This window comes from Podarcis bocagei, assembly GCF_964188305.1.
Source record: "Podarcis bocagei genome assembly, chromosome: 1".
Taxonomy (NCBI): domain Eukaryota; kingdom Metazoa; phylum Chordata; class Lepidosauria; order Squamata; family Lacertidae; genus Podarcis; species Podarcis bocagei.
This window is the reverse complement of record NC_138125.1, coordinates 129,922,579-129,947,157: the sequence shown is the minus strand read 5'-3', so window position 1 is coordinate 129,947,157 and position 24,579 is coordinate 129,922,579. Positions and strand designations below refer to the sequence as shown.

Genomic DNA, 24,579 nt, shown 5'->3' with positions numbered 1-24,579 from the left:
AAGCTTCCCTTAGGCTGGACTAGATGGGCCATTGGACTGAACCAGCTGGCTAATCTTATGTTCTTAAAATGACTACAGGTTATATCCAAAGTAGCACTATGTCATGGTCTTTTTGGCATAAGGTTTTCTACTAGCACAGTGCGACTTGTTGTTGCTCATCGAAAGAGAGCACGTTTTGCATGAAGTAAAGATCCAGACTCAGGCTTTGTCCATATGCACATTTACCTGATAATAAGACCAATTGAAAACCAGTGGGACTTGCTTTTGAGTTGACATGACTAGGATTTAGTTGTACTTTCGCTCTATTAAAGTCCAATAGGGCTTCAGTTAGTCTCATTGTTCCACTGGTTTCAGTTGGATTAACTCTTGAGTAACCTAATCTAGATTCAGAGCATCATATTTAAGTCTAGGTGTCTCCCAGTTAGAAATGTTCTCTGGGAGCAGGATTTGGAAAGATCTGTGCTTGTGAGAGCTGCTGTCAGTTGGTGTATAAGCCAACTTGGTTTCATTCAACATAAGGCGGTGTTGTATAAATGCCAGAGCATATTAAAATAATTTGATTAAGATTTTTAAAAACAACAACAACAAAGTAGCATTTTATTTCCAGAAATCTAGTGATAGATTTGGAAGTGAGTTGGGAACATAAAGTGTGTAGGCTGTCTTGTGGAAATGCCAACAAAGGGGATCTGAACATAGGGATGGATGCATCTGCCAATTTTGCTTTCTCTTGGTTTTTCATTTTTTCCAATCTTCACCAATTTCCTCATCAGTTTGCAGTTAACGCCCCCTCCCTAAAATAACCGTCTCCATGAAAATTCAGCATTTGAATCTACATTTATCCTAATGTACATATACTTGTATGCAATTTTGCAAAATATATATATTTGCAAACTGTTTCCCCTAATATAATGCCTATTTGCATGCTATTGCACATTTTTGGCTGGAGAACTACATTGCAACATTCAGGGAAGTTTCAATTCCAAAAGCAGTTGCATTTCGGTTTCTGTATTGTTTTGTGATGTTTGACTAAGGAAGATTCCATTAAAATGTGAACCAAACTAAACTCTCTCCCATCCCTATTTGAGGGTGCAAATGAATGTGGGGGTATCTTCTTATTCAGACTTAAATCCAGTTTAGCTAATAAGATTAATACATTGAATGATCTGGCCACATTCCACCGTGTGGGAGATGTCAGATTCTAGGTAATCTCTACGGAGCACCAGGAATTGTTGACTCTACAGATAACAAACGTCTTCACTCATTGCAGGAGGCATCTTGTTGTTCAGTCCTGACTCATTATTTCATGAATCGCTTAAAGAACCATGCCTCCGCCCATATTGGCAGCCAGTTGTATCTTTTCTGTAGTGTTCCCTGAGCAAGATAAAGGTTTGCGAGATAGAAAGACTGGATTTTGAAACTGTAGGATAAATAGAAAAATCGCAAACTAGTCCCTGGTTCAACAATTAATGTTTTCAACTTTAATATAGAACTAGAAAAATTGAAGCAAGGCAAAAAGAACTATCTAGTTCTATGAACTAGGAAAGTATATGGGCAGCAGAGATGGAGAGTACAGGACAAGCTATTCTATGGACAACCATTTTAGAGAAAGAATATATCCAATAGTTAATTTTTAATTTTTTAAAAAGTTTCTCCCCTCTCTCAACAAGCCCATATACTGTAGATGATTAGGATTGCATTCTAACACCCTGTGAACACCATTCTGCTGATAAAAAGAATGTGTGGTGTGAAGAAATGCTTTATTTTGTCCGTCCTGAATCTATCAACATCCATCTTCATTGGAAGTCCCCGAGTTCTAGGGTTATGAGAGAGGGAGAAATACAATATCCTCTTTGAGGTAAGACGACTCAAACTGTCCACAGCATGGGTAGGCAAACTAAGGCCCGGGGGCCGGATCTGGCCCAATCACCTTCTAAATCCGGCCCGCGGACGGTGCTGGCATCAGCATGCATCTCTGGGTTATTTGTGGGGCCTGCCTGGTGTATTTGCATGAGTAGAATGTGTGCTTTTATTTAAAATGCATCTCTGGGTTATTTGTGGGGCACAGGAATTCGGTTTGCTGACCCCTGGTCCACAGTATTCCAAGTGTAACTGCACCATGTTGTTGTTTAGTCGTTTGGTCGTGTCTGACTCTTCGTGACCCCCTGGACCAGAGCACGCCAGGCACTCCTGTCTTCCACTGCCTCCCGCAGTTTGGTCAAACTCATGCTGGTAGCTTCGAAAACACTGTCCAACCATCTCGTCCTCTGTTGTTCCCTTCTCCTTGTGTCCTCCATCTTTCCCAACATCAGGGTCTTTTCCAGGGAGTCTTCTCTTCTCATGAGGTGGCCAAAGTATTGGAGTCTCAGCTTCAGGATCTGTCCTTCCAGTGAGCAGGGCTGATTTCCTTCAGAATGGATACGTTTGATCTTCTTGCAGTCCATGGGACTCTCAAGAGTCTCCTCCAGCACCATAATTCAAAAGCATCAATTCTTCGGCGATCAGCCTTCTTTATGGTCCAGCTCTCACTTCCATACATCACTACTGGGAAAACCATAGCTTTAACTATACGGGCCTTTGTTGGAAAGGTGATGTCTCTGCACCATAGATTTGTATAATGGCAGTATGTCATTGGCAGTTTTATTTTCAGTTGTTTCCTAATGCTGCCCAGCATGCATGGCATTTGTCTTTTTCACAGCTGCCATATATCATTGAGCTATCCATTGCGACCACAAGGTCAAGTTGCTGCCAATTCAGACCCCCTGAGTGTAGATGTGAAATCAGGGTTTATTTGCCCAGTGTGCATACCTTTACACTTGATTGCATTGACTTATATAGAAACCAGCTCTGTGGTATTGAAACAAGCAGATTACTTACAAACTCTTTTATTATTACGCTTTGTCATTCCTGGCAGAGCAGGGTTGTAGCACCCAAACATCCACCTTTGGCAGTGATACTCCAGTGGAGCAAAACACAGCTCACTGCAGAGATAAAAACTAGGATGTGTTTGTTTTCTTCATTTCAGAACTATTCCAGAACCGCAGTGAGTTATCTGTTCACCCCGTCTTCATTTACACTATGGTTAGCATCTCTCTGAAGTGCAATTTTTTTCTTCCTTTTAGGCAAAAAAAGGCCGCAACTGACAATGTTATTTGAATTATTCATAAGCAGACAGATCCTAATGAAGAGCTCATTTCATACAAGCAGAAGGCTTTGCTGGTCCCTGTACTGTAATAAACTAAATTTTACAATAATAATCCAGAAGCCACCAGACCATATTAAATATGTCTATGTCCGTCCGTCCCCCCGCTCCATGGATGATTTAGATCTAGTGGTTTTTGACATAGGGAGGTGAACATGGATGACTGATAGTGTCTTGACCCTAGGGAATAGTCCCACTGCCTCTCCTGTCCCCAACACTGATTTTTTGCCTGAGGCCAATTAGGCTAGGCCAGATTCTGGCAGTGGATTTTAAATTGTCTCTTTTAAAGATTTGTAAAACCAAGTCAATTGTTATTAGATTTGTAGAGCCCTATTGTATCCTTGTTTTCTGCTGACGTGCTTTACCAACGCCCCCATGAGAGTTCCTTTTTGCTTGTTGACAGCACTAGGTTTTGCATTTCTTATACGAGGTTAAAAATAGATATTTTCCTGCATGATCCTATTCATGTACAAGACAGTGTTCTTAATGGGCTTTGACTTGATTGTTATTTAGCAATGGAAACTTCTTAGTGAACTCTACCATAATTTCAGGGTAGCATCATTGTAATCCCAATCTTTCCCAGGTGGTAGTTAATCAACCCACTTTCCCCAAGTCTCCTGGCTGCCAGCTTTTGTGTTGGAAAACAGTCACCCCAGGGGATGATGTAGTAAGTGTTGTCAAGCAAGTAGGATCTGCTTCTTCCAGTTGTTTCAAAGAATGTGAGATCTTCAGGTCAGTGGTTCTTTTTATTTAGTGCTTTGTTTCCAAGCATTTCACAACAGAAATATCTCCTCCCCACTCAATTTTTCAAAGCATTTTCTTTAAGCTTCAATTTTATCATGAAGTTGTAAGCTGAATCTCCCCCCCCCCCGAAATCTTTACTTCTTTGTAATAAATACTTGTTTTGAAGAACCCTGCTTTAGAAAGTGGGTAGCTTTGGTCTTAGACATTGAGAGTTGTGATATTTGGAAATAAGATGATTGCATGATGCATTATACCAGTGATAAGAAAACTCTGGTTGGTGGGCCTAACTAAACCTGACAGACTTTGGAATTTGACCTAACAGGCTATTTTGGGCAAAGCACAGCCACCTGTATGACAAATTGAGGTTGCACAATAAAAGCTGATTTGGAGTTCTTGAGCAACAAGGCTGCTTCCAAAAATTTGACTTTTTATGATAACGAATGTGACAGGCAAATGCTCTTGAAAGTACCGGATAACATTTGCTGGATACAAAGTCTTTTTTTTAAATGATATTTATTAAGTTTTCAAAGGAAAAAAGAAAAAATTACATAAATAAAAAGAATAGAAAAAAGACAAAAAGAAAAATAAAAAAAGAAAAATACAAAATACAGAAAAAAGATAAAAAACATTTAAAAAGAAAACACATCAATCTTTCCATGTCATATATTCATATCCTTGCTTCCCTGACCTCCTCACACCTCCCTTTTTTGTATTCCAATTTAGTTAGTTGATTCAGCAATTTCTTTCCCTCTTTGTTTTTATCTTAATCCTTTAACTTAATATAATATAACTTTAAGTTCTCACCTGTTAATAATCCATTTTTCATACACCTTTAAAACATTACTGCTTAAACCACTTAACTTCATTCTGACATCATTCTAACATTCATTAATTTTACAATATTTCTGTAAATAGTCTTTAAATTTCTTCCAGTCTTCTTCCACCGACTCTTCTCCCTGGTCTCGGATTCTGCCAGTCATTTCCGCCAGTTCCATGTAGTCCATTTGTTGGATACAAAGTCATCTAATCTCTCTGCAAACAAATCAGAATAGAGTGCTCAATAAACAGGTCATCTACAAGTGACCCCAAGTTCATTCCCCACTTACTGGGTGAGCTTGGGCCAGTCACCAAAATCTGCCAAACCTATCTCATTAGGATTTTTCTGAGGACAAAAGGAAGTTTTACCTCGAGCTCCTTGGAGGACATATTGGATGTAAATGTAGCAAATAAAACAAAATAAACAAAAATTGATGCTAGGTAAACAACAACAGTAGCAGTTACATTTCATTTGCCCTGGCAATAAATAGTAATAATTATTATTTTATAAAACATTTAGGAAACACCTGAAGGCAGCCCTGTATAGGGAAGCTTTTTAAGGTTTAATGTTTTACTGTGTTTTTATATATTCTGGAAGCCGCCTAGAGTGGCTGGGGCAACCCAGTCAGATGGGCGGGGTACAAATAATAAATTATTATTGTTATTATTTTAAACTCTGTGTTTTCACAGAGTTTTCTGCTTTTAGAATTTTAACTAGACTTTTTTTTATTTGCAGCTGTGGGTTTTTTCTAGTGCTTTCCGCCTCTGTTGTTGGTATGATATATGTATTTGTCACTTTCACACTTAACCCTTTTAGACGTACACACTTAAACTATGTTGGGTGTACTCTTAAACATGAAATGTGTGTGACCCTTGGGCTGTGCTCTTGGAGGCAAATTGCTCTTGAGATCCATAGGAGATAACATCCAAGTTAAATGGGTTAAGGATTGGAATATAGGCAACATCTGTCTCAGAATCAGTTGCACTGTTGACTTTCCGGCGGTAACAAGGATTTATGTTAGCCATTAATTTCAGTAGCTATGACTTTGTACACAGAACACGAGCAGAGCTGTTGAGTGTAAAAGGAATACTGTTTACATAGAAAGTTCTCAGAGGGGTGCTTCAGATTATTTAATCTCCTGGTAGAAAATGAGGCAGCTGCAGCCTTCTTGATAGAAGAGGACTGCTTCCATAAGAGCATGGTGCTGTCATTTTTATACTTCCAGTCCTCTTGAATATACCGTATTTTTTGCTCTGTAAGACTCACTTTTTCCCTCCTAAAAAGTAAGGGGAAATGTGTGTGCGTCTTATGGAGTGAATGCAGGCTGCACAGCTATCCCAGAAGCCAGAACAGCAAGAGGGATTGCTGCTTTCACTGCGCAGCGATCCCTCTTGCTGTTCTTGCTTCTGAGATTCAGAATATTTTTTTTCTTGTTTTCCTCCTCCAAAAATTAGGTGCATCTTGCGGTCTGGTGCGTCTTATAGAGCGAAAAATACGGTACTACCTGTATATCTTGGGAGTATATCCTGCACATTGTTGTCCCTCTATTTGAAATGATGACATTTTTAACTAGGGCAAGAACATCAAAGCTTTGCTCCTGCAGAGCACTAATTAAAGGAAGCAATGCAAGGTGGCAGAAAGGAATGCTGTTCATTTACATCAGTTTAAAGGGTACAGTTGGCATAGAAAAGCCTGCACAATCCAGGCTGCAAATATATAACTTTAAAGTATGTGGAGAGTTCCTGGTGAAATCTCAGAATATGATGACCAATATTATGTGGGGCGCTAGTGAGTAAGCTCCTTCACCCATCAACATAACTGGCAAGGTAAATGGTGCAGAATGGGCAGTCATACGGATTTGCCCAAATTGCATCATTTATATATTCGAGAAAAGACTTTTTTAAAAAAAGTATTTTGATTTCTTCCTGAACGTGGAGTAGATGTAACCTTGATGAAGAATATTTGATAATGCTTCCAAGGTGCGTGAGCAGTGAAGAACAAGAAACTGTTCTTTGATAAATGTGCTTAATGCAGGGGTCAGCAAACTTACCGCACCTCGGGCCGGTGTCTCCAGCGCCGATTGCGCAGAGGGCAGGGGAGCACGTGCCCATACGCGTGCGCATACACTATTTCTGGCACACTTTCGGGTCGGAGGAGCACCAGAAATAGCTTGTGCGCATGTGCACAAGCCTTCTCCGACCTGGATGTGCACAGGAAATAATGCTTGCGCATGCACAAATAATGCATGCGCATGCGCACAAGCTACTTCCGGTGCTCCTCTGACCGGGAAGTGGGCAGCTGCACAGCGCAGCGCCGGTAAGAGTGAGCGGCGGCAGTGGGCGACGGGGGTTGTCACGGGCCGAATAAATGAGTCCTTTGGGCCTTATCCGGCCCTTGGGCCTTAGTTTGGGGACCCCTGGCCTAATGTTATTTCAGCCCCTTCTAAACATGAAAAGCCACCTCTCGAGGAGCAAAGGGAATAGGAGCGCCAGTGGGGTGTGTGTATACACAATCCATTTCCCAATCTAAATTACCTACCTGGTGGCTCCTGAACGGCAGGGGAGTCCAAATGTGCATTTGCCAGTACCTTGGGTCTCGAACGTGATCCATTCCGGAAATCCGTTTGACTTCCGAAAACGTTCGCAATCCAAGGCGCGGCTTCCAATTGGCTGCAGGAGCTTCCTGCAGTTGATCGGAAGCCATGGAAGCCTCAGAGGATGTTCGGCTTCCAAAAAAAGGTTTGCAAACTGGAACACTCACTTCCGGGTTTGCGGCGTTTGGCAGCCAAAATGTTCGAGAACTAAGCTGTTCAAAAACCAAGGTACAACTGTACTGTATCTCAAAGTCCAGAGGTAGAGTGATTTAGAACAAGGAAACAGCAGGCATGGAATTCTTGAAGCCCCTGCCCACAAAATATGATCTTCAGTATCAGGTTACTCCTCCAAAGGCAGCTTTTCCTGTTTAAAAGGGTTGCCAAGGTAATGTTATCCGAATCTGTCCCTTTTTGTACAGCTTTATCTTTACAGTATATTTGTGGTCATTTGGCGCTTATACATATCCTGTTGTCCATTAGTAATGGCCTTATCTCTGAAGAGCTGGGTTTAATCACACAGATGTATTATTGCAAAAACACGTAATGCAATTTTAAATTTCACGATCATTTGCCTTAAAAGCTAAAAATACTTCTCTGGGAGTACTGGTTTTATCTTCTCATCTCTGATGGTCCTTCTTTTCTCCAGTTAGAAACGAAATTAACTTAACATGAATTACTGTACTTTTAAATAGATCCTTTAAAAAAAAGCAATGGATGTTCTGAGATCCCATGCTAGCATAAACAGTACTGAATAAACAAATGTATTTTTATGCTGGCGTGGCTTCCTGAGCAGGCCTTAAAAACAAGAGCCATCATGCTGCCCCAATAAAATAACATCTTGGGTTTAAATAAAATCAATACAGTGGTGCCTCGCAAGACGAAATTAATCCGTTCCACGAGTTTTGTTGTCTTGCGACTTTTTTTCATCTTGCGAAGCACGGTGTTGGGAAAGTTTTGGAAAAGCTTCAAAAATCACCAAAGTCTTTAAAAACCTCAAAAAAGGCTACCACACCGCGTTCTATGAGTTGCTCCTCGAAGTCAAGTCGCAACTGTATTAGCGGTGTTAAGAAAAAGGAAACAAACTTGCAAGACGTTTCCGTCTTGCGAAGCAAGCCCATAGGGAAAATCGTCTTGCGAAGCAGCTCAAAAAACAAAAAACCCTTTCGTCTAGCGAGTTTTTTGTCTTGCGAGGCATTCGTCTTGCGAGGTACCACTGTACTACTGTACTGTGTTAAATTGATGGGAGACTTCCTTCTTTGTGGAAGGATACTTTCTCCGGAAATCATTTGACAGCCTGGAAATCATTTCACGTGAATGTAGTAGGTAGGTTGTAGGTAAGTAGGTAAGGTGCAAAATGTTCCTGGACTGTATTAAGAACATTTGGCAGATGGGAATTGAGTTGTCATGTGACTGAATAATGCCCATGTAAAACAAAATTATGTGCACAACAAAATTACGTGCCCTTAGAAAACTAGTATCTCAGGAAGACAGCTGGGCTGGAACATTTCTTCCCAGTTACAAGCTTTCCACGTGCAGAGAGCTTTTTGTATCACCAAGCATTTGGTAATAAGACAGGTGGGATATAAACCTTGTAAATAAGTAAGATTCTCCCGTCTGAAGTGGTACAGTCCTGCAGAAGTTTTGCCACCTCCACCCTGCTGTTTGTATAAACTTGGCTTTAGTTTCCTGGATATGAAAGTGGACTCTGTTCACAAAACTGCTATGACTGACGGCTTGATGTACTCTAGACTCCCCACCCCCCTGAAATCACTGGTCTAGTCCAGCCTCTTTTGTACTGGCTAAAACAAGGTGCTTTCAGGCATCTCTTTGTGAAGCCATAGAGCTAGACCATAAAGAAGACTGATCGCTGAAGAATTGATGCTTTTGAATTCTGGTGCTGGAAGAGACTCTTGAGAGTCCCATGGACTGCAAGAAGATCAAACCTATCCATTCTTAAAGAAATCAGCCCTGAGTGCTCACTGGAAGGACAGATCCTAAAGCTGAGGCTCCAGTACTTTGGCCACCTCATGAGAAGAGAAGACTCCCTGAAAAAGACCCTGATGTTGGGAAAGACTGAGGGCACAAGGAGAAGGGGACGACAGAGGACGAGATGGTTGGACAGTGTTCTCGAAGCTAACAACATGAGTTTGACCAAACTGCGGGAAGCAGTGGAAGACAGGAGTGCCTGGCATGCTCTGGTCCATGGGGTCACGAAGAGTCGGACACGACTAAACAACAACAACAAGATAATACAACCACAACACTTTCTCTCCTGACAATCACTTGAATCTATCTTCAAACATAACATAGGGGTGTCCTGATGTTTTCCCATCCCGACCTGGCCACAGTGATCCATGCGACGGTCACCTCCAGTCTTGACTACTGTAATTCGCTCTATGCAGGGCTGCCCTTGAAGCTGTCCCAGAAACTCCAGCGGGTACAGAATGCTGCAGCGAGGCTCCTCACGGGGTCTCTGCCATGGGAGCATATTCACCCAGTGCTTTTCAAGCTGCACTGGCTCCCGGTGGAGTACAGGGTCAGATTTAAGGTGCTGCTTTTGACCTTTAAAGCCCTTCCCGGCCTAGGACCCTCGTACCTACGGGACCGCCTCTCCTGGTATGCCCCACGGAGAGCCTCAAGGTCCATAAATAACAACACCCTAGTGGTCCCGGGCCCTAAGGAAGTTAGATTGGCTTCAACCAGAGCCAGGGCCTTTTCAACACTGGCTCCGGCCTGGTGGAACGCTCTGCCTCATGAGACCAGGGCCCTGCAGGATCTGATTTCTTTCCGCAGGGCCTGTAAGACAGAGTTGTTCCGCCTGGCCTTTGGCTTGGAGCCAATTTGATTCCCTTCCCCTCTTTTTTCTTTTCCTTCTCCTCCTGCGATGAGGCTACATTTTAATATTTTAATGTTCCATTATTTTAATGTTGTATTTTATTTTTGTTTTTAAGTTGTAATCATTCATCTTGTTTTTATTATTGCTTGTAAGCCGCTCTGAGCCCGGCCTTGGCTGGGGAGGGCAGGGTATAAATGAAAAATTATTATTCTTATTCTTATTCTTATTCTTATTATTCTTATTATTCTTATTATTATTATTATTATTACAACCAGAAGAGATCTCCTATGCTTGACCTCCCAAGAATGGATGTTGAGCTGTTTGCTGCATGAGAATTGTTTTGTGCCAAGAAGGAAATGTCCCTGTAATTGGGTTAGATATCAGAGTAGTCACTTCAAAGTCATAGCAGTCACTTTAGAAGTGTAGAGAAGGAAAGCTTCCTAACTGTTTACCCAACAAGGAGAAAGCATAAGAGGAAAGAGTGTAATACTGCAGTGTGTATTACCAAATTGGCCAGGACCTTACAAGATGTGCCTGGATTCCACAGGTATCAAACAACTTTCCTGCTGCCCATACCAACCTATATCTTCACTGTGCAGGGATAATTTTTCATCTTTGAGCCCTGATCCTGGAGAAAACCTTTATTTTTGTTTGCTTCTTATTGCTTCCTGACCATTTGGGGTGCTTAGCTGTGGCATGTGAGAGGCAGGTGGGGATTGGGAGAGCCTCTAGTTTACACAGATAAAACAAAAGCCTTGTAATATTGTATTGAATTCGGATGGCTCAAGACCAGAGAGCAGCTGTTTTACTGCTGCTGTTTCTCCAGTTACGGTGAGACTGACAGCTTTTATGAGCTCTTAAGGTAGAAGGTGTTGAAGAGGATTTGTACCAGAGCTGTCAGAGTCGCTAAACTGATCAAAGGATTACAGTGCTCTCGATAAAAAGGAGGCTTTACAGTAAAAACAATGCTAGAAAACGCCAGTCATTTGAATTTGTATCCTTGACAGCTTACAGCTAGCTTTAAATAGGTCAAGTGAACCAGAGAATGTCAAGAAGAGCATCGAGCCAGTAAAGCCTCTGTTCATTCCTTCTACTAATAGTTTTTTGTTTTGTTTTGCTTTTTAAAGAAGCGCTGCTTGCCCAAACTTCACAGAGAGGCAATCCCTGAAGGCTTCAATTTATTTTTAGACAACAATAGGAAAAAGGTGACAACTCCTACGTCAGATGTGCTGTGAGAGAGTCATCTGAGTGCATAACAGAGAAGCATCAGACACACTGATCCCAGGAGGGGCTGGAGCAAAATCGCAGGCTAGGCTGTCATATTCTCATCTTTAGGTTCACCGTGCAATTCTCTGGTGAGAACGGAGGTAGTTGTTTCTGGATTCACATTATTGGATGGATAAAACCTTGAAAGTTGTGTATAACAGGCACAAGAGCGGGCATCTTTCAAGTCTCTTTCTGTCTAAGGCAGCCTTTCTCAACCCGGTGCCCTTCAGGTTATTATGGACTACAACTTCCTTTATACATGCCTACTAGCCCAACTGTCTGGGGGTGATGGGACTTGAAGGCCAAAACATCTGGTGGTACCAGATTGAAGAAGGGACGAGGTTTGTTCCAGAATGAGAAAAGAGAGGCAGACAAAGCAAACAAACTCCTTTGCATTTCACACCATCTTTCCCCCCTATGTTTTGCATGTTACACCTGTGGGAATCTGGGTAACATCAAGGAGTTGAGGTCAATCCCAGCTTCTAGATGAATGTTGTATATGCTACTGTTAGTGATCTCAACGCTTTGAGTGCTGTCTTTGTGTAGCCAAAATGGCACCATCCATGATAAGAGGGGAGGTATCAGCAGACTCAGAGTTCCTCTGAGGTTTGGAGAAGTACAAAAAAACATTGTAGGCATTGAATGCAGCGTCAGGATTGGCAAAAGGAACAGGTGTGATGAAATAGCATGGAGCACCTGGAATCCCAAACGGAAGTACCACATCATTATCTCGCAGACCCCACTGATACCTGTATAATATATGTTCTTGTTATGGTCACATTTCGCATTTAAAACCTCTGTCAGTATTCAGCTAAAATAATCTGCAAGCAAGTTTTGTGCCTTGCTGATGTGGTGATATCAGCTTTTTTATGTTGTTGTAATGATGAACTAGGAAAGAACTAGGTATATTAGAAACATAGCGGGATTCAGTTATTGAGTCCAGTGGAGATCCTGAGGATTAAGACATATTGTAGACATCAAATTAACTTCTACTTTTCTTGAGAAACAGATATTCCAATATCACAATTTTTGAGGTACAGATTGTCATTTCTAGTTGCATTTGACAGGCTAATACACAATAATTTAGCTTGCATAACAAGGTGATAGGAAAAAAATATCATTTGCATTTAAGCCAGTTCTCATTTTGCTGTAAAAATCTTGATTGACATAGCAAAACAAGAATCTTGCACTGTACCACTGATCTCTAAGAACTCACCATAGGTTCTGGCACAGAATTTTGTTTAAAGCACAGTGGCATAATATAGCATGATGTTTAATTGACTTTTATCACTGAGGTCCAAAATCTTTGGTGGTCATCCAAGCCATCTTACATTACTCTGAAGTGAGAATAAATTGGTAGGAGGTTGTTGTTGATGGCTGCTCTGAATTTTGGCTAATAAGTCAAACTAGGAGAAGCTAAATATTAGCTAGGTAGAGGTTGGGTGGTTAACTGTCCACTTTTAAGATACGGAGCTAAGGATCTATCCAGTGATACCTTTGGACTAATGGAACATGCTTCTATTCATGCAAGGAGTTGCATCCAATATTTGCTGATTATTTAATGCAGCTCTATGCACCATATTCCACGAGCTCCTGCAGGCTCTTTCAACATTTTGGAGCAACCTTTAGTCTAGCTTGATGATTTCTACATGTTAATACAAAAACTTTCCATTTCAGTTATCTATTATTTTTTTTAAAAAAACAACATACAGGCTGAGGACTGATCTTCTCCAGGCTTATATTTCTGATTTTACCCTCACCATCTATCAGGCATCTGGTCATTTGGCTTTGTTAGTTTGTTTCATTACCAAAATTGTGACCAAAATTTAGCCTTGGTGATACATTTATCCCGTTTGGGATGTATCTTTCATTGGCTGCTCTGTGACTTTGAGATATTCAGTTTACAGGTGGTTATCTTCCTCAGGGACGTGGGTGGCTCTGTGGTCTAAACCACTGAGCCTCTTGGGCTTGCCGATCAGAAGGTCAGCGGTTCAAATCCCTGTGACGGAGTGAGCTCCCTTTGCTCTGCCCCATGTTTAGTACAGATGTTTTTAGACTGCCTTCTTCCAACATCTGGAAGAAGAAGCTGAGATACGCCATGTCTTAATTAACTGAAGGTGTTGCAGCAGGCAAGACAACTGCTCTCTCTCTCTCTCTCTCTCTCTCTCTCTCTCTCTCTCTCCTCTCTTCCTCTTCAGTTGCTCAGATTTTGCCTTGGGCCTTGAAACAGCCAGTTAGCAGTACAGCGAATTCTCTCCAGACTATTATGGAATTAGCCAAACTAATCTTCTCTGCTTTAATAGGCCTGTTTAATCATAATCCACAGTCCAGGCCTTTCAGAACTGAGGAAAGCCTAAAGCCTCATAATTAACTTGTTTAAGATTCTTTTGTTGTAGGATGTCTGATTTTGCACTTTAAATAAAGTGAAGGGGCTATTTAATATACAGCTCTCAGTGAAAGCTTAAGTTTAGGCACTGAAAGTCTTTGCCATGTTTAACAATGTTAAGGACTGTATAGATACAATTACATGTGGCAACCATTGGATTCAGGAAATTGTGGAAAAAAGCCTTTTACTTGTGATGCAGTTCCAAATATGTTCAGATGTTCAATGTCAAGGAAATAAAATCTGACGGGGAATCGACATGTATGTAGATTACAGGTTGGGTTCATCTTGCTAGCTGTTTTGTACCTTTAGCTTTGTGACAGCTTCATAATAGTTATTGTCTAAGCACTTATCAAAATTGTGTAAATACATATTCCAGTGTGGAGAATAGTTAAGCAGGAATTCACTTCAGCCACTGAGTGCCAGAGTTCATGTCTTAAACATGCAAATAGAACCCCTGTGGCTCAGATCAGGGGGCTGGAAGCTGTTAAAGGAGTCAGATGCTATGAAATGACCTCTAGCCTATGGCTGATAAGACTTTTCCTTGATTATCTGAATGGTTTCTCTGTTGTCCCTCACTGATGGCCCACAGGTTAAATCCCATGTGTTGTCTCTCTTGTTCACAGCCTGCTTTTGTTTTGACAGGGGATACTAATGAATGAGTCCTATCTCACATGGGAAGGATGGAAAAATGGGTGGCGGGTTGTTAATTCCAGCTGTTGGGTGCTATAAGCCCTGCCTCTGGCAACTCATTTCACCTGTTCTTGAAATATAAGCAACCCTCTTAAACCCCTACTCTTTCACTGTCTCTGTTCTTTTCTCCTGTTGTCACTTTTGAAAAGCATACAAATCTGCTACAGATAATAAAAATCTTTAGAAATACCGTATTTTTTGCTTTATAGGACGCACCGGACGATAAGACGCACCAAGTTTTGGGGGGAAGAAACAAGAAGAAAAAAATTCTGAACCCCAGAAGTCAGAACAGCAAGAGGGATCTGGCTTCTGGGATAGCCTCTTGCTGTTCTGGCTTCGGGGACAGCCTTTGAAGCCTCCACAGGGCAGCGGGGTGCCTTCACCCCGCTGCCCTGTGGAGGCTTTGTGCAGCTAACCCCAAGTTAGAACAGCGAGACGGAGCGCTGCACAGCGCTCCGTCTCCCTGTTCTGGCTTTGGGCTTAGCCGCGCAGCCTGCATTCGCTCCATAAGACGCACACACATTTTCCCTTACTTTTTAGAAGGGGAAAAGTGCATCCTATAGAGCGAAAAATACGGTAGTTATCATGGTTAAGGCATGGGAATTTTTTTTGGGGGGGTATATAAAAACAACGTTTTTGTTGTTGGCATCTGTTTGTCTTGAGAGTCAATGGAGTGTGCCTCCGGGGGTGAAGTCAAACAACTGCATTGTTATTGTTTAGTCATTTAGTCGTGTCCAACTCTTTGTGACCCCATGGACCAGAGCACGCCAGGCACTTCTGTCTTCCACTGCCTCCCGCAGTTTAGTCAAACTCATGCTGGTAGCTTCAACAACTGCATTAGCATCACCAAAGTGACCTCCCTGGGGCACAAGCCTTGGCAGCGTGTCTGGAGGGCCTGGGCTGTCCAGGTGACAAAACACCCCACTCAAACCTTGTTGATATGGTCCAAAAGAAAGCAGAGCAATATGCTTGGCACCAGCTTGGCAACCATTTTAGGGACTCCATTCCAGATTTGTGGAGTTTAATCCTTAGTTTAAAAAACAATATTTAAAAACAATGTTTAATATATCATTGCACCTACCAGACATTAGCTAAGTCCCTTCATGTACCGTATTTTTTGCACCATAACACTCACTTTTTTCCTCCTAGAAAGTAAGGGGAAATGTCTGTGCGTGTTATGGAGGGAATGCCTACAGGTGGCATGCCTACGGATTTTCCTCCTCTTAAAACTACGTGTGTGTTATGGACGGGTGCGTGTTATAGAGCAAAAAATACGGTATATTATCTTTGTAAAATGTTTCTAGTTATTCATTTATTGTGAACCTTCCGTACAGAGATTATGAAAGCATGCCTTCAGATTTCCAGCTGACATGCATCCTAGATTTTACTTCTAAGGCCTTAAAAGGAATAACTTTATACTGCTGTTGCTCCATTTTCTTAACTTCCCAGTTCTGAATACATAACTTACTGTCTTGGCTACTGTGATGGGTGAACCACCCTCAGGTTGCGTAAGCTTTGGCTTGGAAATCAGCCAAGTTACTTTTCCCAAATGAAATAGCTAGACTGATTTCTGAGTCAAAGCAGAATCCTCGATCCAAGCACCCTGTTCTCCGACACTTCAACACTACCTACTGGTCAATCCAGTGACAGAGCCGCCAGTGGCACTCCAGCCATTGGGAGGCAAAGAAAATGAGGTCTCTCCCTCCTATTCCTTCCCGGCACCTGGCATGCTACACCAGTGTGCCAGGACAAAAGGTTACAAGGGTCCGTGGGAAAGTGATTTCCCCGGGGCTACTTCAGTACCGCCTTCCTTATCTCTCGTAGTGCCTGGAGCATCCGTCTTATTGCTGCCAGGCTGGTGGTCAGGAAAAAGTGTTTTAAAAGGGGTTGGTGGGAAATTGGTGGGGGAGGGAAGCTGGGTGGGTGGGTGGGAGGGGGTAAACCAAGAATTCTGATTTAGATGGTAATCTGAGCTGGAGAATAATCCAGGGCCCTTAATGTTCATTGAAACAAACATTACTAGCAACTCTATCTAGTACTCCTTTGTGGTGTGCTTACTATATATGCAGATGGTTGCTTTTGGCAAGTTCCTTGAAGGAAAGTCTGGAAGAGCATGAGTCATCATTAGGCAAAGCAGTGGCTCACCAGGGAGCAAATAAATGCCAAACACAACCTCCTGAACAGTATCTCAACTGAAGTAATCATCGGTGATGGGCTCAGAAATATCACCCGTGATTCCTCTTCTATTCCTGGCTTTACATATCCCCACAAATGTGCATATGTAAGAGGCTGATTGTCATTCTGTGCCCGCAGAAGCACAGATCTGTGAGTCAGCTGCACATCAGATGTGCCCTCAATGCAGGTGAAACCAACCTGTGTGATTTGTGTGGTATCCTGGTGCTCTCATGATCACATAGTAGAATGAAGGCACGTGTTTCATTTCTGCTTTTCAGCCCTTAACGGGGCCATAGCTCACCAGATGCCCTCAGCAAAACCATGTTGCTTACATTTATAGATGGCGGTGACTTCAATATCTTCTTCTTTGAAAAAATAGCCCTCCTTCTTCCTAGTAACAGTGACATCATCCTCCACCCAATCAGATTTGACTACAGTGATCACGTTTCCCCTCAGTTTTGTCGTCATGTAACCCAATAGGATTGGCTGTGCAATGATGTCGCTGTGACTAGGAGGGTTAGTTTTCAAACCACAATGGTGCTGAAATAAAATGATGTATGGATGTTTGCTGAGCCTTCTGGACTGGAACCATGGAGAAGCTGCTAGTGAAGTCCAGTTACTTTGAGCTACCTGATTAGGTATCGCCCACCTACCTAAATGTCTGTTGGAGGATGTTCCCTCTGGAGAGAACTGTTGGGAAGATTGCCTTCTTGAAAAATTGATGAAAGGGGAAGTGCATTTTGTTGAAGGCAATGGTGTTTGCCAAATGTTCCCACCTTTTATAGAAGCCCTTTACTATTTTATTAAAATAATAATAAAATAATAATAATAATAATTTATTATATATACCCCACCCATCTGGCCTCCGTTTCCCCAGCCACTCTGGGCAGCTCCCAATCGAATAATAAAAACACAATACAGCATTAAACATCCTACTGTATCATCCTACCAGACACTGTCTTTAACTTTTTCTTATGGTTTGATACTTATTTCTGGACTCTATGATAACATCAACAGCTAAAGAAGCAGGAGCCTTCGAAGGCTAGGATAGAGGAATGTGACTTTTCTTTGTCTGACAGAAATAATGAGTTCTTTATGTGTGTGTGTGTCAAGAAAATGGTTCTGTGTTCTCAGGTTATTGCAGTGACTTATTTCCAGGGGTTATTTTGGGTTAACCAGATTTTTGGAACTAACCCCACATTCTTTCTAGTATTTGGTTTTGTTAAGGTGTTGACATAATTTTGCTGGCACCTCCCCCTTTTAAGTAGATTATATTCACAACCAATTTTCTCAAAGCAAACAGATGGCTTCTAAACAAGAGCATGTCCGCGGAAATTATCCCTTGCAGAAGTAGAACAGTATTGCCACAAGAGACCTATCTTTGTCATTCATTTTCTTGTGAGATGTTACTCAGAACCATTATTTGCTTTCTCACCTTGCTCACATAAAGCAGGTGTGTGTGTGTGTGTGTGTGTGTGTGTGTGTGTGTGTGTATTTTCCTCAAAGGCCAACAAAACTTTAATGAAAATTGGGGAGTGGGGATATACATATCAAATTGCAAAATACATTGTCATTGCAATTTGAATTGGGGAATGTTTTTCTTTCTCTTTCCTAAAATTAAAACACATAAAACTAAAAGCAGGATGTTGGAGGATTTAGGACAGACCAAAAAAGTGCTTCTTCACACAGCGCATAGCTGAACTATGGCATTTGCTCTCACAAGAGGCATCTCTCACAAGATGCCCACCAACTTGGATGGCTTATTTACAGAGGATAGGGACACGGGTGGCGCTGTGGGTTAAACCACAGAGCCCAGGACTTGCAGATCAGAAGGTCGGTGGTTCGAATCCCCGCGACGGTGTGAGCGCCCGTTGTTCGGTCCCTGCTCCTGCCCACCTAGCAGTTCGAAAGCACGTCATAGTGCAAGTAGATAAATAGGTACCGCTCCGGCGGGAAGGTAAACGGCGTTTCCGTGCGCTGCTCTGGTTCACCAGAAGTGGCTTAGTCATGCTGGCCACATGACCCGGAAGCTGTACGCCGGTTCCCTCGGCCAATAAAGCAAGATGAGCGCTGCAACCCCAGAGTCGGCACGACTGGACCTAATGGTCAGGGGTCCCTTTACCTTTACCTTTATGGCTACTATTCTTGAGAGTAATGTTCTGCCTCCACTGAATGAGTCAGTATACCTCTGAATACCAGTTGTTGGAAATAGCAGGAGAGGAGAATGCTTGCAGGATTCACGCAGCCATCTGTCTGATGGCTCTTCTTATGTTCTTGATGTTTTATTTTTTAATTGCTGAAGTGGTAGATAATAATAATAATAATAATAATAATAATAATAATAATAATAATAATGTGTATGCTAAGGTAAGGTGTACGCACCACTTGGCTGGAGAACTGCATTGCAAAATTTGGAGAAGTGCAACTTTTGAAGAATGGCTGTCCTTCAGTTCACAAACTGTTTTATAAAGTGCAAATTAGGTAGATTTATGAATGTGAGCTGAATCCAATTTTTCTCCCATCCCCAGGCCAAATCTGTAGAAAACAGACTACAAAGCAATATTAAGCAGGAAAACGCTTGCCAAATTTCCTTTAAAGATTCTATACATGCCACTCTAAGAACAAGTGACTTAAATAGAAGAAAATCTATGTAACGGCAATGTGAAGGATTATATGTTTTAGATTTGTGGTGAACAGCATAGCCCTGATATTTTTTTAGTGCTCAAACTGAATTGCTTTAGATCCCTCTGTCATGACTGAACTCTGAGAACAGTCTTGTTAGAGCCATCAGTTGACAAGAAATCACTGCATTTCATCAGTGATGCAATGCCAATCCATCTGTCTACCCATGGTATTTAGCTTTGATCAACATGGGAGTATATGAATGATTCACAAACATTTATGATTGCCAGTTAGTTTATTGCATGATCCCCAGGTAATCCAGTGATACAATCTGTTGCTGGCAGCTTCAAAACAGGAAATCGTAGGGTGATTTTCTGGGATGATAATTCAATACAACAATAACGAATGCAAGATGAGTGGCCCTTACAAATTTCATCCCTGCTCCTGGGTCTCAATGAAAGATTTGGATTCTATCCATCCTAGAGACTATCTTACCTCTCTCTCTCTCTCTCTCTCTCTCTCTCTCTCTCTCTCTCCATCCATCCACACACATACACATATTCACATATGCTTATCTGCACTTTCTCCATAACTGAAGCAGATCTGCAGATCATAATGTCCGATTGTCTCTTACATGAGTATTTTCACTTCATGTCCATGTATTTAGTGTACATGGATGGAACGGAAACACTGTGTGCAGTTACACTGTGTTATAAGCTACCTATAGGTTTTGTGCTCACTCCTACATGCTCTCTTTGTAGGAGTCGTGAAGCAGTTGACCAGTTAACGCTGTGATGATATTTAAAAGAAGTCTGGCATAAAGGGCAGGATGGGCACTGAAATCACACTAGAGCCATCCTGTTGAACAGGGGCTCCTTTGTATCACTAAGTTGTTTAGCAGAATGACTGAATGACCCCGGACGTTATCAGTTTGTGATGCAATCTTAGCTCACGCTGGTATATCTAGTTGCTATTGTTCCCAAGCATTGTTTACTGGTTCTGAACCTTGCCAGCTACCATTGTCTCTCTCAACTTGCTTGCCAGGACCGGAGTAATGGAGTGAATGCAGAATCACATGGCATGTGTCAGTGCATCATCGAATCACAACAGGTTCTTACCAAGTGCCAAATTTTGCTAAAAAGGGGGATTCTGCATGAGCTGAGGGATGGCAGATGTCTACAGCTTTGCACTGAATGTGGCAAAAATGTATTTCTCACGCTTCTTGAGATTGTTCCCTTTGGTCCTTTGCAGGTTCGTATTCTACACCACGCTGGGATCATTCTCTTTGGGGAGAAAAAGGTGAATTGTAATGATTGTAAGAAATATGGTGGTCACAGTGCACAGATGCACAGTAGCAGCAGGATATTTCCCCTCTTGTGTTCCGGTTCTATTCTTTGCGGAGAATGTGGCAACAGACTAAAATTTCTAGGCTATGCGAATACTGGCACCACTGCATTGTGCTGCTTCCTTGCCTGCTCCACATCACTGGTTATGCAGGTGTGGGCATGGAGTTTTCTGTTTTTGGAAGCAATCCTGTGTTTCCTGGAAAGGTGTAAGCCCTAACCTTCATTTATTTGATTTGTTCTCTTCTGCCCTTCAGCTAGAACGCGAAGCTTACAGTTACGTCTGTGGGAGTTGTGCTTGACAGATTTCTCCATTCTATTTTTATGGCTAGTGTTTTTAAGGACCTGTGTGCCTTTGATCCTCGGTGGCTGCAGTGCTCTTCTAAAATGTCCCCAAAGAGGAGCTTTTCTGTAGGGATGCTTACAGATTCCTCCCCATGTGAATTTCTCACACAGTTTTGTGGTTCCTGGTGACCTGGTCTTGTCTCCAAAGCAGCATCATTACTCTCATGATCTGTCCAGCAAATGTCAAAAATCGAATCTAAAAGCTGGCGGAACTCTGTCAAAGTGCTGGGATCTGGTTTTGAGTTCCAGACTTAAGTTCAGATGGCTGTGCATGCGCAGTTTGCCATAGTTTGGTTTGCATTTTCCTGCCTTATAAGATTGCTGACATGCACCAGTGCACATATTCATTGTTCAAATAATCACAGCACGGAAATTAATTCTTCCTGGTTCACAAGACCTTCTCCTTCATGTGCTGAATGTAGCAGAGTTACCCCCACTGGATATACATCAAGCAATTGTGTGAAGGCCATTTACATCACCACCAAAGCACTTACATGTGCTTTCTCTGTGTGGAGGTTTGGGGTGGTTGATGGTGAACCTTTCTGATGTGATTGCATTATTGCATGGATTGGGGTTTTTTTAGTTTTGCACTGTGATTTAGTTTATTAATGTGTTTATTCCTTGGTGCGCTCCAGTAACCCGTACTACAGTAAACTGTATGTGCCAATTCCAAGCTGAACTAGAAGGCAAGGGGAATTAGGAATGCAGGATAAAGTGAGCCTACAGACTAAAAACAGAATGGAACGGGGAAAATATGTTCATTACAGCTTTTCTGGAGTTTGCTAACCCCCCACCCTAGTAAGCCCTTTAGTTTAAATGTTGGGGGGGGGGGGAATCTGATTATTTTGGGATCCACTCTTGATTTTATATAAAACTATTGAATAATTATACCATGGATACTATTACAACTAAAACATTAACAAGAATAGAGGATGTAAATGTTCATTCTGATGCTGGCTCAGTGTTTCAGCTGATTAACAAATGTCTACTCTGGTTTGATTCTTAGGTTCTCCAAAGGTGCTTTTTCCCCCTTAAGCATTTGCTCTCAGCAGCATTGTCCAGACAGGAGTCAACTTCATCAGTCCAGAGCATGGGTGTACATGATTAAGAACTGTTACTTTCAATAGGATTTAAGGCACCTTTTTGCTAGTTGGATTTTGGCCATTTTCTCTAGTGTCAGGAGATGGGTTAAAGAGGCGTTAATAACTCACTTGAATTGCTAACAGCTCATAATGTATTAAATCGGAGGGACCAGCTGCATCCACTATCATTCTGTCTGTTGCCTGTGCATGTTATGCTGTGACAAAGTGTATGTGTTTGTGTGTGTGTGTGTGAGAGAGAGAGAGAGAGAAAGAAAGAAAGAAAGAGAGAGAGAGGAAAGACAGCCCTTCTTTAACTTTTTAAGGACTTGCATTATTCACGACTCATCTTCTTTCTGTGTGCTTGTTGTGTATTCGTAGGGACAAGGTGATCTACTGAAGAACGCCAAGAACGAAGCCATAGAGAACATGAAGCAGGTCCAACTGGCTTGTTTGTCATGTGGACTCAGCAGAACCGGGATTTTGGATGCCAAGTCCAAACGGTGCCTGGAGGCAATAGAAGAAAAGGAGACTGGCGATGAGAATGGGAGGCTGTGAAAGAAGACCATCGCTGTCTGGCAATGGCATATATTTCAATAGCCTGAAATTATTTTTTTAACACATTTAAAAAGAGAAAGAGAAAAGACCGCACTAGATTGCCCTCTACCGGATATCAGAAGTATTAAAATCCTCACAATGCCAGTGTTTTATTTGAGTTCATTTATCCAAGTTTAAACTCTTGAAGTAGTGATATTTCTAATAAATCCAAGCTGTGTGTGTGTGTGTGTGTGTGTTTGTGTGGGGAGATCTAGTAAATGCTCTGTCATGAAGTTACATTGTTAGCCCTTTCCCTTATTTATTTTGGCATCTTTGATCAGAGTTTTATCCAGTGCTTTTTTGCTTTAAAAATGTTTAGGGGTACTCTCATTTTCCTACTCATATTGAAATACTGCCCCTCAATGAGGACAGATTCACATAATGTTTAGAGGTATGCGTCCCCCTGCGTCCCCCCAGAAAAAAAGCACTGGTTTTATCATTCTGAAGATCTTGGTGGATAGAGAGAATGCATAACACATTAGTTTTAATGCTTTTTTGTACCATACTGTTGCTTTAGTGGCAGCTTCTAATAAACTGTGCTGTTCCAACTATGTAATACAGATTTTACCAGCAGAAGAAAGCACAGACATGAACCTAATCTTTTATTGGCATGGATGAATAATGGATTCCTCAGCATAGTGGGAATGATAAATAATTAATTTACCTATTAAATTAAGTTGATGAAATATTAAACAATCAGAATTTTTTTTGGATAGATCTCAATGGGACTTCTGATGAACATTCCACTAACTTTTTTTTTTTTTGGCTAATCATGATTTGAAATGCACTCATATTAATAGAATAAATTGGCCATTTTGTTTCATGCAAGGAAGCCAGGGTGATAATTCAGCTCTGCAAAATTAGGGATGGAGTGATTTCCAAGCTTTGATTATGAAATGTGAGATATCAAATATTCCTTTAGACATAATAGAATACGAAGGTGCTCCTTAGTAACTCTGGAATGTTTCCCAGCGTCATTACCTGAAGGAAGTTTATACAAACAGTGAGCTTGAGATAAAGCTCAAAGAACTTCATTCTGCTTACTTTGTTCCTATGAACAATCCCGCATATAACCAGCAAGGGCTATTTCTCATGATACATGTCAAACATGGGCCTGCATTCAAACGGAAGTTAAGTGTCTGGCTAGGAATACAAGTACAGTGGTGCCTCTGGTTACGTACTTAATTCGTTCTGGAGGTCCGTTCTTAACCTGAAACTGTTCTTAACCTGAAACACCACTTTAGCTAATGGGGCCTCCTGCTGCTGCTGCGCCACTGCTGCACGATTTCTGTTCTCATCCTGAAGTAAAGTTCTTAACCCGAGGTAATATTTCTGGGTTAGCGGAGTCTGTAACCTGAAGCGTATGTAACCTGAAGCGTATGTAACCTGAGGTACCACTGTAAAATGCATCTCTGGGTTATTTGTGGGGCCTAGGAATTCGTTATTATTATTTTTTTTCAAAATACAGTGGTACCTCGGGTTAAGTACTTAATTCGTTCCGGAGGTCTGTTCTTAACCTGAAACTGTTCTTAACCTGAAGCACCACTTTAGCTAATGGGGCCTCCTGCTGCCGCTGCGCCGCCGCTGCACGATTTCTGTTCTCATCCTGAAGCAAAGTTCTTAACCTGAAGCACTATTTCTGGGTTAGCGGAGTCTGTAACCTCAAGCGTATGTAACCTGAGGTACCACTGTAGAGGTAACATGGAATGATGCTACTCAGAAGAAAGACTTGCTGAACAGCAGTTGCTCTGCAGTTCTCAAGCCTTTTCTCTCTAGCGCTAGTTGTGTGTGGTGTTATTCTCTCAGCCTGTCTTTTCAGGAAGAGTTGTGAGAATAAACTCACACATTTAACATGAGAAGCAGGCCTAAGGCAAACACATAATAGCC

The 24,579-nt window shown here is 41.8% G+C and overlaps 1 protein-coding gene across 2 annotated transcripts in view; it reads left to right on the top strand.

Moving 5' to 3' along the window:
• Nucleotides 1-22,797, top strand: part of PLCL1 (phospholipase C like 1 (inactive)) — a 196,897-nt gene extending 174,100 nt beyond the window's left edge. For both annotated transcript variants that reach the window (XM_081201730.1, XM_081201729.1), the window contains exon 6: nt 22,477-22,797. In XM_081201730.1, coding sequence (XP_081057856.1) covers nt 22,477-22,653 — 177 coding nt within the window. In that variant the 3' untranslated portion in view covers nt 22,654-22,797. The remainder of the gene's footprint in view (nt 1-22,476) is intronic.
• Nucleotides 22,798-24,579: the final 1,782 nt, after the last annotated feature.